General features: G+C 39.5%; 1 protein-coding gene across 1 annotated transcript in view; it reads left to right on the plus strand.

The window, feature by feature from the left end:
* The first annotated feature begins 293 nt into the window (after window positions 1-293).
* m1ap (meiosis 1 associated protein) overlaps window positions 294-17556 on the plus strand; it is a 33721-nt gene continuing 16458 nt past the window's right edge. Inside the window, exons 1-4 of the mRNA XM_020711635.3 lie at window positions 294-607; window positions 2233-2498; window positions 2633-2830; window positions 5266-5431. Coding sequence (XP_020567294.1) covers window positions 2247-2498; window positions 2633-2830; window positions 5266-5431 — 616 coding nt within the window. The 5' untranslated portion in view covers window positions 294-607; window positions 2233-2246. The remainder of the gene's footprint in view (window positions 608-2232; window positions 2499-2632; window positions 2831-5265; window positions 5432-17556) is intronic.

Here is a 17556-nt window from a genome sequence, read left to right on the forward strand (position 1 = left end):
AGGATAATTGTCTAAACACTGGTTTGGTTTTTAAACAACAATTTTATACAGTTGTTCACTTCATAAACCTGTACAAAAAAAACCCCACAATTAATAAATAAATAAAAAACAACAACATCAAAATCCATATAGAAAATTAGGTAACCAACAGATAAAAGGTAATTGTTTTCAAAATATTACCTTTTTTCTGTTATAAATATTGCAAAATGTAATATATAAATAAAATACTAGCTATAACTGTTACTATTGTTCATTCATCTTCTTACTATTGTTATTATGTTATTGTTGTCTTCAGAATCAGTCTTTTATAGCATCATTAGCATAAGGAATTTAGCAGTAGTCCTGTAATATATATAAATATTTTTTCATTTTGCTCAGTATTATTACCTTTATAATTCTAAATTATTGCTAAATTAGGTTATATCATTTCTGGGGGAATAAATTAAATATTGAGTGTTGTCTACACTAATTTATAGTTTGGCAAAGTGAGAGAAACTGTCAAAACCTTTCCTGGTTTTTGTTTTTAGCTTTAGCTAGCTTACATTTTCCTGGGCTAACAGCCACATATTACAGTCCTCTTTCTTTTACTGAACTTGGCAAGTTTAAGGTATGTGTTTGTCTTTTGTAATTATTCATAGCAGTTACTGTAAGTACTGTGCTCAAAATGTTTTCATATTCTTTTGCTCTGAGAAAGAAAACTTATGAGTATCTAATAAAAGATGCTTTGGAAAATGTTAACATTCAGGCTAGGACAAGTAGAGTTTACTGTAATACGCTGCTTTATTTTAATCTTTTTTTTTTCCCAGATCCCAAATGGTTTATTTTGTACAGATTACATATTTTTATTAATTTATTTAGAAATAAGCAGGAAAAAAACCCTCTACTAAAAAATAAACAAAAAGAGAGAAAGAAAACTGAGCGAAAGCTAGCTTGGACATGCAGTAAATGAAAGGTCAATCTCAGCTAAAATTATTATTTTTTAAAGTACCCATGTTCTTTAGTTTGATTTACTGAACTATGTTTATTTCATACATTTGTATAAACAATTTTTATTTTTGCAAAATAGTGATTATTTGTGCTTTCAACAGTGATTGCACTCAGCGTAAACTGAGATTGGCGGATGCCTTTAAACAAATTTACTTGAAAAACGCCAAACTAGTGAAAATGAACCAGCAAGAAGTCATAGTTTATTTAGTGTGGACTTTACTGATCTAAATTCAGAGAGATGCCAGAGAAATGATTCAAGAAAAATAACAGGGTAGAGACAAAAGTTGTTTAAAGATGGAGATAATTTCACTCTGAGGATCTGAATCATGCAGAAAGATTCCCACAAGTCTGTATTTATTTGAAACTATATGTTTTTTTCCATTTACCATCATACATTTTTTGAAAACTGGCCTTTTATGAGTGTTTAGGCGCAAAACAGATCCTTAAAACATTAATTTTTTAAATAGACAATAATTGATTTTTGAATATTTTGACTCATATCAAAATTGTGTTGCGTATGTAAAATTTCCAGAGTAGCTAGATCTTAAAAAATGTTTTTTAAACCTCAGCAGTGCAAGATTTGAGTTTTTCCTCATTATAAAACTGATAAGTGAGTGTCTAATGGCTACATTTTTTCCACTAATAATACAGTAATTAAATAAACAAAGAGATGGCTTAGTGCGGATGCTCTTTATATACTATAATAACACGTTTAAAGTGGCTTATTTGCGGGAATTTCCCTCAATAAACCTCAAATCTTTGTGATTCATCCCACAAATCCAGGGCTGACAGCATCTGCACCCAAGGGTGCTGCTTTTAAGCACAGCTGAGCTTGCCTTGAATCCAAATTATGGTTATATTCCTAGGCTTTTTCTCCACTGTTGCTCTTATTTCTTTGTTTTGAATTTTTTATTATATATTTTTAAATTTTGATTTCATTATTTTACCTTTCTGCTTTCGGTGTCTAAGATTTATTTAATAAATTAGCTTCACCAGGATTAGAATGAAACTTTTTCAATCCTATAATTTTAATTTATTAATATTTTCAAAAAAATATTGTTTTCATTTATTTCCAGCAGATTTAAGAAATAATAATTTACTTGTGTTTTTTTCATTTTTTATTTAGATGCTTAATTCATTATTTACCTTTAATTATTATTATCAGAATTTGTATTTTATGTAACAAAGTTTTTCTTTTGTTAATTTTTTTTTTATCTGATATTTCATATCTACACCGGCTTTCAGGTCATCAGGTGCTCATGGACAACAGGAGCAGACAAGCAGGTTCTTCCAGTAACCTGGTTTACTGGGCATCTTCGTTTCCACGGCAACCGGCCAGAGTCCTCGTGGTGGAGGCCCTGCCACCGGCATGGGCAGACACCTGTGCTGTAATCTGTGACGCTATGGACAACTTCCTGTCCCTGGCTTGTAATGTGGAAGGACCCTGTAGGATACCGCTGCTCAGCCTGTACGCCATCAGCCGCCAGCAGGAGTGCCTTCTGCCGTTCGTGGTAAGATCAAAAAAAGAAGAAAACAAACAAAAAAAAGCTTCTCATCCGCCTCACTCATCTCATCCTCAAATTCGGCCAATTAATTTGGGTCTTTCAAATGTCAAAGTGCGTAACTTTTTTGGTTTTGTTTACAGAAAGTTCGAGGTAACTTGGCCCGGCTGCTCTCCTGTGTGGACGAGCTGAGGTCTATTCCAGGTGAAGGCTGCATCAGAGGAGTATCCAGAGCAGGGGAGCTGCTACAACAGGCCGTGCTGGACAGTCTGCAGCAGTTCAAGCAGTACATTAGGCACACTGGTGCGGGCAGCCAAGCCTGGAGCAACCTGTCTGTGGAGGTGAGATGGGGTGGACTGGACTGGAATGTCACCTCAAGGTTTGGGTTTTTTTGGTGCTGGCAATTAGTTGTGATGTACTGTGAGGCTGGGACCATGTAGAACCCTCAAAGTCAATACTAAAACCAACACACCTCTTTGAAAAATGATACATAAAACTAAGATAATGTGAGTCTTTTTGTTTGTTCCTGTCGAAGGCCTCCTTGCAGCATCTTAACCATTTAAAATCATCATAAAAAGTATAAAAGAAGACATTTTTGTACCCTGCTTTTGCCCACAAGTGACGGGGATAGGCTCCAGTAGCCTCATGACACCAAAAGGGACCAAAACTGGTTTGGAAAATGAATGAATGAAACTGAGAATTTGAAATAAAATCTTTACTCCATTGATGATGAGATGGGACATATGAAACACACACTCCGATCCCATCGTCTTTTTTTCTATTGCAAAAGCTTTCCCAGTGGTCTTTTGAATAAAACAAAGATTCATCCATTTGTCTGCGAGTGGATGCATCAGGATGGAGCAGAGAAGGGAGCTTTGGCCCCGCCCACCTTCTTTTCTATGTGAAAAATTAGAATCATTTGCTTTTGATTCCTGATTATCGTTTTCCTTCTGGCTCGGTTTGAACAAGATGAGCTGCAGATAAGTTCTTCCTGTTACTGCAGCCCCCGGACAGCTTATCACGCTGAGAGCCGCTGTTCCCCCACAGATGTGAACAGCTCTATTTGGAGGTTGACACTAAGAGGCAGAGTCGTGTTGCACATGTGCGTCTGAGGAAGGGCAACTCATCCACAAACACACGTCTGTCTGTGTCTGTGTGCTTCCTGCTGATGAGCTTCAGCTCCTGCCAGAACACAGTATTAATCATATTATGTCAATACAATTAACTCCCCATGATGACGTTGTTTGCTTGTGTATTCAACATTATAGTTATCATCGTAGTCGTCATAATTTTTATTGCATTTTATTCATTGCTTTTGAAAAGATTTTGCGAAAAAAAGTGTTGTAATGTATTTTTTAAAAGAAACAATCAATTTTATCTGCAGAGCACATTTTACAACAGTCGTTGTAAAATCCTCATATGAATTAGATTTTCGTTTCGTGAAATTGATGACATCATATTTCCCGTTTAAAAAGAAAAAAAAAAAGTAGTTAGCATGGTGTATAGCTTTTAAAACCCAGGGCACTAGATAGTTTTTCAATAGTTAGGGATTGGGATGGGATTTCGGACACAGCCTTTGGCCAAATCCAAATTCATTCCCTACCCCTACATTTAGCCCTCCAAGGGGATAGTTATGAAAAAAATGTGCCTTCAAATCGGGACGTTACTACTGCTCGATGACTTCATGAATAGTCGTTGGTCGTCTAAGTTAGAGCATGGCTGCCAGGGCTCGCAAATTACATAACATCTGTTTTAGACCTTAAAAAAAGTTATGCAAAAAAAAACAATTCCATCTAAATGTAAGTTTTTGTGCTTCAGAGCACAGCCAGGTTACTCCTCTAAGTCACAAGGGCGACACGGGGCAATACCCAGCCCTAAGGTACTACAGCACCCCCTTAACCCTTGTGCTGTCCTATGGGGTCCAGATGACCCAATCCTTACATTGACGTGTTCTCCCTACCATGACAAAGGTGGATAAAGGTGGAAAGATTTCATGTAATCCATGCACACCAGTGAAGATCACAAATCATTGAAGAAAAAAAGGTTCAGCGCACTGTCTAGTGGGGTCTAGTTGACCCGACTCCCAATGTTAAAGTGTGCCGTGGCTCAAAAAAGGTTGAAAAACACTGGTCTAGATGACCCAACTCCCAATGTTAACGTGCCTAGGATAGCACAAGGGTTACAAAATCACTTTTGGAAACTGTTAAAAAATGCCCCTACACTTGGAACAATCGGGAGGAGCCAGAGGAGTAGAGATTGAATTTGAATTTAGCCTTGGTGACATGTAAAACTGCAATTATTCATTTCTTCTCCATGATCAATTTTTTCAGTGGTTGGCATTTCCATGAAGGAAAAAAGATGCCATTCATTCATCACTACCAAATCCGAGTCCCTACCTAAATGAGCTAAAAGGCCACGCGTTTTGAATGTAGAGCCAAAAAAAAAGTCGTAGAAACTTGCAAAGCCACCCCTGAACAGGAGAGTTTTGAACAAAAACTTGTTAGATGGTCAGATAGTTTTATGATAATCTACAAAAACCTTTACAGGACTAGTATTTTAGCACTTTTCCTATCCGTATTGAGCCCCTCGATTGGCACAACAAACAGTAATGGTTAACATGGAATCTTAAAATATCAGGAAAGAGTTTTTACTGTAGTTTGATCTCCTTCCACCAGTCTGGAGCCTTTTACAAGTTTTACTGTTTCTCTTACAGGTTTAAGCCTGTATTAATGCAACTGTTTTTAATTGTTCCCCTCGTTTGTCCCCTCCTTCCCAGGTCACCGTGGTGACCAGCCAGTTTGGCCGAGCCATTGTCCGTCAACTGGAAACAGGGCTCAAAGACACTGACCTTGTGTCTCTGAGACGCCTGTTGGTCCTTCAGATAGATGGTGCGTGGGACTGGGCCCAAGAGATTCCTTCACCTGAAGTTGCACAATCTGAAGGTACAACAGACATAGAACACGTGTTCATAGAATCAAGTATTAAATTCCTCTAAGGTATTCCTCCTAAAATGGTCTTTAGGTTTTGATAAAAACAAGTAATTTTAATTTTGTGGTATGTTTTTTGAAGAAGTCGGGGCATTTTCCTTTGACTTTTGAGGTCTACAGAACCTTTTATACCAGAGAGATTTCCATTGTAGCCTTATGCATGCATACTGCAGGAGGACTGAAAGAGAGCTGGTGCAATACTATGGGATGGAATGGAGTTGAATTGATGTTTTCCAAACCACTATCTAATTGAATAGCTCTGTCCACATCATCAATGACAATTCTTTCAAATCAAAAATCTGCGTGTAGTAATGCACACATCTGAGCTTTATTCAAATCAAAATCAATGATTCAAAGATTACTACACCAAAACATTTAAAAAATAGGGGGGGCGGGTGAATATTATTTCAAAACGATGCCCTAAATATGCTTATTTTGATGTGAAATTTAGCTTTTTAACTCCAGACTGATTGGAAAAGTGATCCCTTTTTAACCAGACTCCAGCGGTCTTTTGAGGAACTGCAACTTATGGTACTTCCAGCCAAGAACATGTGTCATTTTTAAAAAGAAGGTAAAAGAGGCACAGAGACATCTAAGCCCTTTTGTCACACCATCCATCCCTTTATCATTTACTATGTCCAAAGTAATTTTTTTTTTCTAATTGCAGATTCTGGCCAAACTTTGCTCTTGCTCTTCTTTGAGTACAGAATCAAATCAAAATATTCATTGGTTACATAGCATTTTTCATACCCGGTAACACCAAAAGGCTGCACACCAGAAGAAATTATGTAAAACTAGTACTGTATTTTCTGGAGTATTAGTCACGTTTTCTTTTCGTTGTTTGGCCAGAGGTGCAACTTTTACTCAGGAGGGAATTCTTTTTGATTTTTTTAAACATAAATAGGCTTGTATATTTATTATTTTCCCAAAATTCGCTAGGGGGCACTGTATGTGTTTGTATCAGTATCTGCTGCTGACACCAACACAGAAGAAGCAGCGCTGGCCAAAACAAACATGGAATCTGATCATTTTTCTCCTTAACGCTATGAGGTTTTTTTTTCTTATTTGCATCGAGACAACATTATTCTGGTATTTATTTTTTTCCTTCCGTGGACTAATGCGGGACAGCAAGTCATCAAACTGGGTTACAGCTAAAAGCGCCGTCATTAAGACGCAGCTCCAGCAGTATAGAAATTAACGATCTCTGTGAGAGAGAAAAAAGAAAGACTGAATGATCTAATGAACCCAGACATGGAGACGTTCTTATCGATGATTTTGTAGAGCTCTTTAAAATAAATAAACCAGATCTCTCAGCATCAGCCGTGCCTTCTGTGCATTGTAAATGAGATAATTAACCAGGATTAAGCCAGGCTTGGAAGATTTATTGAGAACATTGCAATTTTCTCCCAAAAGTGCGACTTAAATTCAGAGGCGACTCGGATATGTTTTTTTCTTCTTTATTATGCATTTTTTGGCTCCTGAGCCTTATAATCCAGTGCAACTTATACTCCAGAAAATACAGTAAATCAATTTAAGAAGGACAAAGGGAGGTATAAATATCTGGATAAAGTTGCACCATTCCAAAAACGTTCTTGGAAAGATCTTAGGAAACTGTGAAGAGTGAACAGCAGCAGCCACAACTCAGGAGCACATTAGTCTTCGGGGTGTTGATCCCCACGATAGCTGTTTATGGCTGTTTTCTCCACAGGAGCCCATAAAGAAGAACTATTATTCAACAAAGACATGATTGGAATGGGACTGTGGGGACCCGCTGCTGCTGATAGACTTGAATGGGGCCAACGCCCTTTGAGCTGGAGTGCTGCCATTGCAGTTTTCTCAGAAGTGATTAAAACATGATAGTCACTCCAGATTGTTGATGCATGTCCTTTCATAACCCTGTTGATAACAGATCTGCTGCAGAACGCTAATGCTGTGTATGCAGTTGTTTTACTGGAATTGTTTTGTTGGATCGGAGATGAAAATAGGATTTAAGCCTTCGTGGTGTTTTCTCTTCACAGCTGAGTGCTGGGCGACCTAATGTGTGTGCCATCTGTTAGTTTTACAGAAATGCAGGGTGTGTTTATGTCTACTGTCTCCCCTTAGAGTTTAATTACTGTGGTTATTGTCAGCAATAAAAAGAATACTTTTAGGGATGACATATACAAACATTAAATTTGCGTCAAAACAGCCTATTTTTTGGTCAATTTAATAAGGTATTGTCTATAATTAAAGAAAGGCTTTGTGTATGCGTTATTCAATCCAAGTCTTCTTTGGCCAATATAAAGCCAAGCCCTCCCAAACCAAACGCCTTCATTTTCCCAAATTTTACTTTTAAACATGGTTGGATGTAGTTTAGTGGATCATTTGACATTTCTAATTTCCATACAAGCTTTGTGTTCATCGGTTTTAGAGTTATTTAATCAAGTTAAATACAATCACAGCATGCAGGTGTGGTTCACCATGTTTTGGACTGCAGCAAGTCATTCAAAGATGATAAAGACTTTGCTCTGTAGTTTTCTAAGTCTTTGACTTAAGGCTGGGGTCGGCAACCTGTACCTCTCAAATCAGTTTCCCACTGAGATGAAAGCACAGGGAGCCGCAACACTAGGCGTGTTAGAAAAAATGTTTTTGCCGACATATCGCGATAGTTCATTTGGCAATACTTGTATTGATTCAAAATGCTGTCAGGATATTTATGTAATTATTTGTTTTAATTCATTTTTATTATTTATGAGCGTTATGTTTCCTTTGTTTTTTTGTCCATTTTACACAACCTTAAATAGACTTTTCCGTCTGTCAAACACCCAGAGTTAAGATAAGTGAGATAATGAAAACAAACTCACTTTGATGCAGACTTGTTTCTTTTTTTTTCTTCTATAAATCCAGTAAACCCAGTACATTATATTAATTTTATGGAAGCAGCTGTTAGTTTGTTGCGTGTCTGGAATCATAAACGGTGAGTTTAAGCCCCGCCCCGCCCCTCCCATCAACCTGTTCGTTGTTTTCCCCTGCGTGCAACCCCCCCTCCAGTGTGTTCTACACAGACAGCGCAACATACGGTCATCATAGCAACAAGGTGACAGTATAGTATGGGCGCCCTAACGCAAATTTAATTCATTTTATGTGTAAATGGGTGGTTTTAGTTTAGGGGAGAAAAAAAGGCTTTTTGGGGGGCGTTCATGTGCCCCCTACGAGATCGCCACTGACTGTCTTTCTAGAAAATATTCCATCCCATAACAGACTCTTGTCGGCGTTCACAGCTGCAGACACGCCCCCCTCCTGCCTGCTCGAACTACCTAACGGGGTTAAAGGCAACATGACAGGGTCAAGTTTTCGGGTTGTCAAGGCCCGTGAAGGGTCGTAGAGACAATCAGTTAGTTAAAGCTGCATCTTAATGTGAGTGCAGGTGTGTCTTGCAGTTTCTTTAAGGCTCATTGAAAATGGAACATTCCATTGTCGTGCTTGTTATAAGTGTATCATGAAGTATTCACTTATGTAAGTTGCAAGGACTTAGAACGTACAAGTAATGCTGTCGTACAGTGCTCTTACACCAAACTCTTGGTAGTGAAGTATTAGTCACAACTGCCCTTATGACTAGATACAAGCTTTCTGTGTGCCAAAAATGGACAAACCTATACAGGGCACACAAGGAAGACGAAATTATCCTTTGAATACCACTAATGCTACGTACACGCCGGGCATGTGTGGGGCGTTCAAGAAAGGGCTAAACACTGGTTTTTGTACGCACTTTTAGCATGTGGTGTTCACAAAGGTCAAGGGTCACTACCTGATACCACATGTACTCACAGTTGGAAGAGTCTTGGTACGAAATGTCAAACCAGTGCAGATCTGGCAACTCTTGCTCCAGCCTTTTTCTTTCACATTATCATTTTTTGAATGGTTGGTATTGAAAAGAACACTATACATTATGTCACTACCCAAACAGAATGCCATTTTTGTCAAAGTTTAACTGGTTTAACTTTTAGCACACGTTCAATTGCCTTACTTTTTGTACATAGAGCCTGCAAATGGACGGAAAAAGTCTATGTGCGTCAAATGCACGTATCCAGAGAATTTTCATTGGAAGCTGTCACCCGAATACTCGCTTCCAAGCCTGGTGTAAGAGTAGCATTACAGGCCTCTTTGGAATTAGAATGAGGAAAAATCTGTATAACATGCTTGCTTCCCACCTCCTTCATCTGACTTACCCTTTCATGTTGTAAAAGTGTTTGCTACAGACTGTGGATGAACATTTTCACTCTATAGTGTTTACCCAACTGGCAACTGACAACCTTGCTATTTTGTGCAGTCTACCTGCGTTGCCTCCTTACAGGTTTGCCCATTGTTTGCCTGCAGATCGCCCATATGTAGTCATAATGGCTTTGTGACTGAGACATTAGACTGGACTTTATTGATCTTTTTGGAAAGACTCCTTTAGGAAATTGAATAATAAAATATGATTTAAAAAGTACCCTGTTCTCTACTCATTCTTCTCTCTAGGTGAGTTAAGTAAAGTTCAAAGGAGTTCTTGAGTCTGTTTGTCCCATACCTAGGGAGGAGCCATGCACTAAACATGCTCCTCTGGTGTGCAGGAGGTGGCTGTTATCATCAGTGAAGTCCAGCAGTTTCCCCAATTACCTCCTCTGCTATTGTCACCAGAATGTCAGCCAACCTGATTAGCTTGCCCAGCCAGGATGTGACCTTCTTGGATGTACTGCCTCCCGAAAAAAACTACAGTATGAAAAAATACACTGGCAACTACCGACTGTTAAAACAAGCTTGAGGATTTACAGTAGAGCAAAGGTCGGAAGGAAGATCATGGGAGCAGGAAATGCTGCATTTGTGTGTGTCTGGAGACCAACGCCTCTGAGCATCCTGTTTTTGTTGAACCTCCAACGTTTCCTTGAGTCTTGAAGGTCTATCATTGATTGTGCTTTTGGACGGCAGCAAAGCCCCGCCTAATGCAGATGGAGAAGCAGATTACTTTTTATTAAAATGGTTCTAATGTCTTTGAATGAAACAGAGTTAATGCAAGAAAAAAGTTCATTTCAGAGTTTTAGGTCAACTATATTTGTGTTTAGCTGTACTTAAAGCCTTAGTCATATGCACCTGAATGGTGGGATAAACCATAGGGGTACTATGGGTTTTTGGATTATCTGGGAACACATGGGGTTGTACAGAGGACTAGCAGCATCTTAAGGGGAGTGTGGGTGTGTCTCGCAGTTCTATTTAGGCTCGTGTGGCCACTTCAGCGGACATCGCTGATAATGGAACGTGGAATTGTCGTCCGTATGGTAAGTGTATCATGAAGTATTCTTGAGGCTAATGTAAGTACTTATGCCGTGCAGGTGATGCTATCATAGGGTGTTCTTACCCCACACTCGAGTCATTAGTAAGGTGCGCATACTGGCCCCTACAATGCGCACAAATGCCACACGCACTGGGTGTCCATGTCATACTCAAGTGACACTGGCATACCCTCACAAACTATGTGTTCGCTATAACCTGTAGCTTACAGCATGCCCGTTAAAAAAGACATATGCATGAAAATTTTTACAACAGGGGCTCACCAAGCAGTCTATGACCTTAATGTTTTGTGCGAGCACCTGTGTGCCCCGTACAGGTTTACCTATTTTTCACCAGCAGACAGCCCGTATCCACTCGTAAGAGCAGTTGTGACTAGGGGCTTAGTCAGGCTTAAAGTCCCATTCTAACTATATTTTTTATCAATTTTCAAAGCGTTTCCAATGGTGTTAGTTATAATGATGCCGTTTTTAGCCAAAATTTTAATAGAACTGTTGTTTTCTAAGACATAGTTTCTGCAGCGCAGCAGTAGTTCATCAGAAGTTTGCCTGTGAGTTGTGGTGCGAAAGTAACCCTCAGCTCATATCCCATGTTCCCTTTGTTTACTAGCCCCTCACAACCCCAACCTAAAATTACCAGTGGAACAAAAATGATCTTAAATTATTTTACATATGTCCTCTATCATCAGAAAAATTCAACAAGAGCATGTTAAAAACACCATTTTGGAGTGGGTCTTTAAATCTACATGTTTTCTTAAAGATATCAGCATGACATTAAGATCAACCTGTCCTTCATAAGACTGCATCTTCTCTGCACACCTCATGCTTTGGTAACCACACGCACACAAAGAAATGTTAATTAACTTGATGAGAACAATGTGGTATTCCTTCAAGCTCAGTACTGCCAAACACTTCTGTTTTTGTCAAATAAATTCAATTCAATTCAATTTTATTTGAATAGCCCAAATTCACAGCAACAGTCGTCTCGATGGGCTTCTAATAAATAAATGCTCTCTGACTTATATCAACGCTTTGAAACCTATGAATCTCTGTGTAGTTGTGTGATTGTTTTATTTTATTAAGTCTTTTTGTTTTTTCTGAGTTTCTTTGAGTTGTTCTTTTCAGACTGACAAGGCTGCTGAATCAAATGTAACTTGCAGATCTCAGACTTCTGACAGATGAATAAATCTATATATGAATATATTTATACAATGGTGGACAAAATTGTTGGTACCCCTCAGTTAAAGAAAGAAAGTCCACAATGCTCACTGAAAAGACTTGAAACGTTCAAAAGTAACAATAAATTAAAATTTATTGGAAAAAAAAAATCAAAATCAGCCATTACTTTTGAGTTGTTGATCAACAGAATTATTTAAAAAAACAAAAAAAACAATGAAATAGGGCTGAACAAAAATGATGGTACCTCAATAAAGACTAAGAACTAATTTTCCAGGGGGTCATGATGAACTCAGGTATGGCTTAAGTTTTCTCTTCTGTAGAAAAACAGTCATATGATTGGTAACACATTTAAAGGAGGTAGAGTTACAAAAGAAAACATGCTGTGTGCAGGATCATCCAGATTTTTGGTCCTTGCAGAAGATGATAGAGATTTGACCCTGACAAGATGAATGCTTTTGGATTATTTGGTTAAATGCTGAGGTTTGAATCCAAAATCTCAAATATACTAAATAAAATTTCAATGAGCGTCCCTTATTTGACAAGCCCGTTATATTCAACCCAGCTGGGTCCTTTTTAGCAAACCTTTGAAAGTCCAGCTGTCATTGGTTTGTTTCTCCAGAAAGGAAAAAAAGCTATTGCTTGTCAACTACCACTACAAGGTTTTTCCAACGTCATTTTTTTTCGTCTGCTCCCGATTCACCACGATTTGAACGAAGAAATACTCAGAAATGCAATTTTAAGCTTAATTGTCTTTATATATGTCCTCCATCATCAAAAAAATACCACAAGAACATGTTAAAAGTATAATTTTCATTGGGGGTGGGAACCCTCTTTAAGGGAACTGCAAGAGACACCTGCCCACAGGCCCAAACAACCAAAAAACCAGAAGCACCCGTAGCTAGTACACCTTTAGTCACTTTACTTCATTTTTTTGTCTTTTTTTATCTGTTTTGGAGGAAACCGCAGTATAAAGTGGTTTTAAAAGGTTACAGAGATGTTTTCAATATGCATATACCATAGTTCCTTAAGATGCAGCTTAAAATAGCTAAAACCATATAGCTAAAATCTTTTCTTGCACCTTTCCATGTGGGTGGATGGTGTTAATGTTGAGGCACTGCATGTCTGTGTGGTCTCATCGAATGACATCTTTTCTTGTTCTTTTCTATTTTTCACTTGATACCACACTTCACAGAGTCTGTCATGTTCCATCAAAGCATATCAGAAGGGTGGCAGGAATTCTTCCCTCCCCCACTAGGAGCTACCGTTCCTGTCCTCCCCCGCTTCTGTTTCCCGTGTGTCCCATTTCACTTAACATATACAATTCCCTAAAAATTTGGGTGTTCTGTTCGCAATCGTGTCAAACAGAGTAATGAATGTGTTTTTTTTTATCTTTAAAGCTGCTACCTTAAATGAGTAATGCTCTTTTTGTTTCCCTTTTTCTTTCACTCCTTCAGAAGATTCAGGACGATTCCACTGCCCACACACTTACACTTAGATTAGCTCACAAATCCACACTGACTTCAAAGAATGACTGTGAACATTTCCTTCCCTTGAGAAGTGGATTTTAATCCACTGGTCTACACCCAAGCTGTCGTCCTGAAAGCTAACGCTGAGTCATACGTCAGGTTCTATACAATAATAATGTGAAACTTTATCGATCCCCTGAGGCTACAGCTCATTTCGGCTGAAGTCTACATTTGCTTTGGGCTTAAAAGGAGCAATCACTCAGCCCTTTGAAAGTGCCAATGTTGGTAAATGTGAAACAGTGTATTCATTAGAAACAAGCTGTTGCACTTTTGTAGCCCACATTTCACCTTTAGATCAAAACTACAAAATCCATGACCCTACAAAACTCTAAAAAAAACCTCAACCTCAATGTTGAATTTCATTGAAAAACAAATTGAAGCATTAACCCCTCAACTCTTGAGCTATAGTTCCAGTGTTCCTCTTTAGCTGTTTGTGCCATTTACATAATTCCAGCAGAGAAAAGCAGCTTTGCACTGATATGCAACACATTACTAATGTAAAGTGGTGCACTTTACATTAGTAAAGCCACTTTTCTCCGCATCAGAATCTGCTGATTCATGCAGATCACATAAACAATTGAAGAGTTACGGAACGCCTAAAAACATGTTATTTGGTGACATCTCTTGTGTTAAAGGGTTACAAAGGCCAAATTCACCAACTATTCATTTGAGGGCTTGTTATACAAGCAAGTTAGCCACATAAATATGTATTAACAATCCTTATCACTTCTTGTACAACTTTATACGACAAAATCAAACATGAAGAAAAGGGGCCATGTTGACTGCAGTTAATTCCGCCCAGCTCAAAAACAAAAACTAATGATTGGGCGGCACAAAGGGAAGGGAGACTTTTATTAAGCGAGAATAAGTCCACCCACGTGGGACTCAAAGGAATATAAAGGAAATTGTAATCAATTATTTAAAGCCGGGGAGCCGGTTTAGCTCGTGCTGGTTCGCGGCGCCTTCCGTCCGTGAAACCAGGGTTCGACTCCGGGCTGCTCCCTGTTCCCTTCTCAACCCCTGTGCCAGTTCCAAGCCCGGCATGAGAAGGTTGCGTCAGGAAGGGCATCCGGCGTAAAAACATTGCCAAGTTTACCATGCGACTTGTTCGCTGTGGCGACCCCTGATGGGAGAAGCCGAAAGAGGAAGTAATCAATTATTTAAAGCCCCCCCCCCACGGTGCTTTTCTTTGTTGCCAGCCCCCAGTGGTCATTTGAGGAACTGCAACAGTTCTCCAAGGTTTGCTTCAAATTTTGAAGTCCACAACTGTCCATACTAAGGTGATGCTCTGTCCCCACTGCTGGTCTGCATAGGTCTGAACCCCCTTAGCCAAATAATCAACAAGACTGGCTATGGATACAGACTCAGAAATGGGGCCAACATAAGTCACCTCCTTTACATGTATGACATCAAACTACAAGCTAAGAGCGAGCGTGATATTGACTCCCTGATCCACACCACCAGGATCTACAGTATTGACATTGGGATTAGTGTTGGGCGATGTCCCCTAAATTGGCCGTTGACAATGTTTGCTGTCAACCATCAGGATGGACGATGATATCGTCGTGGGGGGGCTATTTTTAAATTTTTCGTTCTTATATAATTGCTATTCGTTTTTTTACGTTATTACTTTATTTATTTTATTTCCCAACTAATGACTCATCCGCGATGATCCAGTATAAACTGAGGGAAGTGACTTTAACAAAAAAAAGTAACAAACAAATTAAAAAGAAGTGGTCCGCTCCCACACTTAACTAGTCAAGTGGACTAGTCCCGACAAAATAAAGGCTGATGTTATGCCCAGATGTTTACGTGCAGTCAGGAAGCAGATTGCAGCACCACCCAAAGCTAATGCTGTTAGCCCGTGTTAGCATACTGCTAATCCTGGCTTCTTTCCGGCTCCGTTCAGAAAAAGCACTGACCACACGGATTAAAATTTGTGTTTCATAATAACCGTAACATTATTAAAAGCACGTTTAAAAGATCGTCTCGTACATTAACGAGCTGACATGTCAATGTACATAGCCGCTCGGCGCTGTTTAACATTGTTTTGTATTGAATTGTTACATTCAATAAAGTTTGGGAAAAAAATAGCCGCTCGGCAGAACTTATATCCTCTTCCGGTTTGTCAAACCCTACTGCGCATGTGCGAATGATTTATTCCGACCGAAAGTGTGACCCATCTGAACGTTTTTTATATTCTGAAAACATTTTTCTGGGCCCATGTACACGGTTGGATTCTAATCCGACCATTGATCCCTTTAAGATATTTTTCACATGTAACCGCGGCTTATGGTGTCGACTCGCAACGTGGCGGGGGCGTGGCATCACGATCGTGCCTCTCCATCGGGATGTCACTCACCCATCACGATGGACGATGGTATCCCTAATTGGGATGTCATTCCGGCTCGAGAAATGCAGCCGGATGGTGACAAAGAGAGGCAAGGTAGTCCACACAGGAGGGGTCTCACTCCCAGAAGGAACAATAGCAGACATTGAGGACAGTTACTAGTAACTTGGAATTTTGCAGGCAAATGGCAAACTGGACAACAAGGAAAGCTGCAACAGCTTAATACCTCCAACGAGTAAGGCAAGTCCTGAGAAGCCAGCTCAATGGCAAAAATAAGACCCGGGCAATAAGATCAGATACCCTGCCGGAATAATAAGATGGCCAAAGGAAGAGATACAGACCATGGATGTTAAAACACAAAAGCATCTCACCATGCATGGAGGGTTCCATCCCAAATCTAGCCCCCTGAGGCTGTATGCTAGCCACAAGGAAGGAGGCCGAGGACTAGTGAGCGTAGAAGCCACTATCAAGGATGAAACATCCAAGATGCATGAGTACATCAAGCTCAAGGCCCCAACTGACAGTGTGCTCAGTGAATGTCTCAGGCAATGGAGAACAGAGGATACAGTGCTGGAGAACAGATCCTCATGGGAGGACAAACCCCTGCATGGGATGTACCACCGGACCATAACTGAAGTGGCTGATATCAAGAAGTCCTACCAATGGCTAGAAAGGGCTGGCCTACAGGACAGCACTGAAGCGCTCATCCTGGCACCTCAGGAACAAGCCCTGAGCACCAGAGCAATAGAGGCTCAGATCTACCACACCAGACAAGACCCAAGGTGTAGGCTGTGCAAAGAGGCGCCTGAAACAATCCAGCACATAAATGCAGGGTGTAAGATGCTGGCAGGTAAAGCATACATGGAGTGCCACAATCAAGTGGCTGGAATAATATACAGGAACATGTGTGCAGAATATGAACTGGAAAACCCAAAGGTCAAAATGGGAAACACCTCTGAAGGTGGTAGAGAATGAGAGAGCAAAGATCCTGTGGGACTTCCAGATACAGACTGATAGGATGGTAATGGCGAACCAACCAGACATTGTAGTGGTGGATAAAGAACAGAGGGAAGCTGTTTTGGTGGATGTGGCAGTGCCAAGCGTTGGGAACATCAGGAAGAAGGAACATGAGAAACTGGAGAAAAACCAGGGACTCAGAGAAGAACTGGAGAATGCATGGAAAGTGAAGGTGACAGTGGTGCCTGTGGTAATTGGAGCACTCGGGGCAGAAACCCCCAAGCTGGAGGAGTGGCTACAACAGCTCCTTGGAAAGACCTCAGACCTCTCAGTCCAGAAAAGCGCAGTGCTGGGAACAGCTAAGATACTGTGCAGGACCCTCAAGCTCCCAGGCCTCTGGTAGAGGACCCGAGCTTGGAGGAGAAACCACCCGCGGAGGGTGAGAGGGGCGTAAAGGATATATATATATATATATATATATATATATATATATATATATATATATATATATATATATATATATATATATATACACACACAGTATATCTATTTATATAATGTTTACAAGCAAGATTACAAATATTTTTTCCCAAAGATGTATTCTTTTGATTGACATGTAATCATCAAAACTTCTGATTTCCATTCTGATGCAAAATTCATTCAGATTATGTGACAATTATTGCCACTCTCTACATATCAAATTTCTTCTTTTTTGTAGGAAATGTAATTTATGACTTTTACAAGATTTTTCTACTTTGCTGTTCC

Source organism: Oryzias latipes, chromosome 18, assembly GCF_053564925.1.
Source record: "Oryzias latipes strain Hd-rR chromosome 18, Olatipes_Hd-rR_3.1".
NCBI lineage: Eukaryota > Metazoa > Chordata > Actinopteri > Beloniformes > Adrianichthyidae > Oryzias > Oryzias latipes.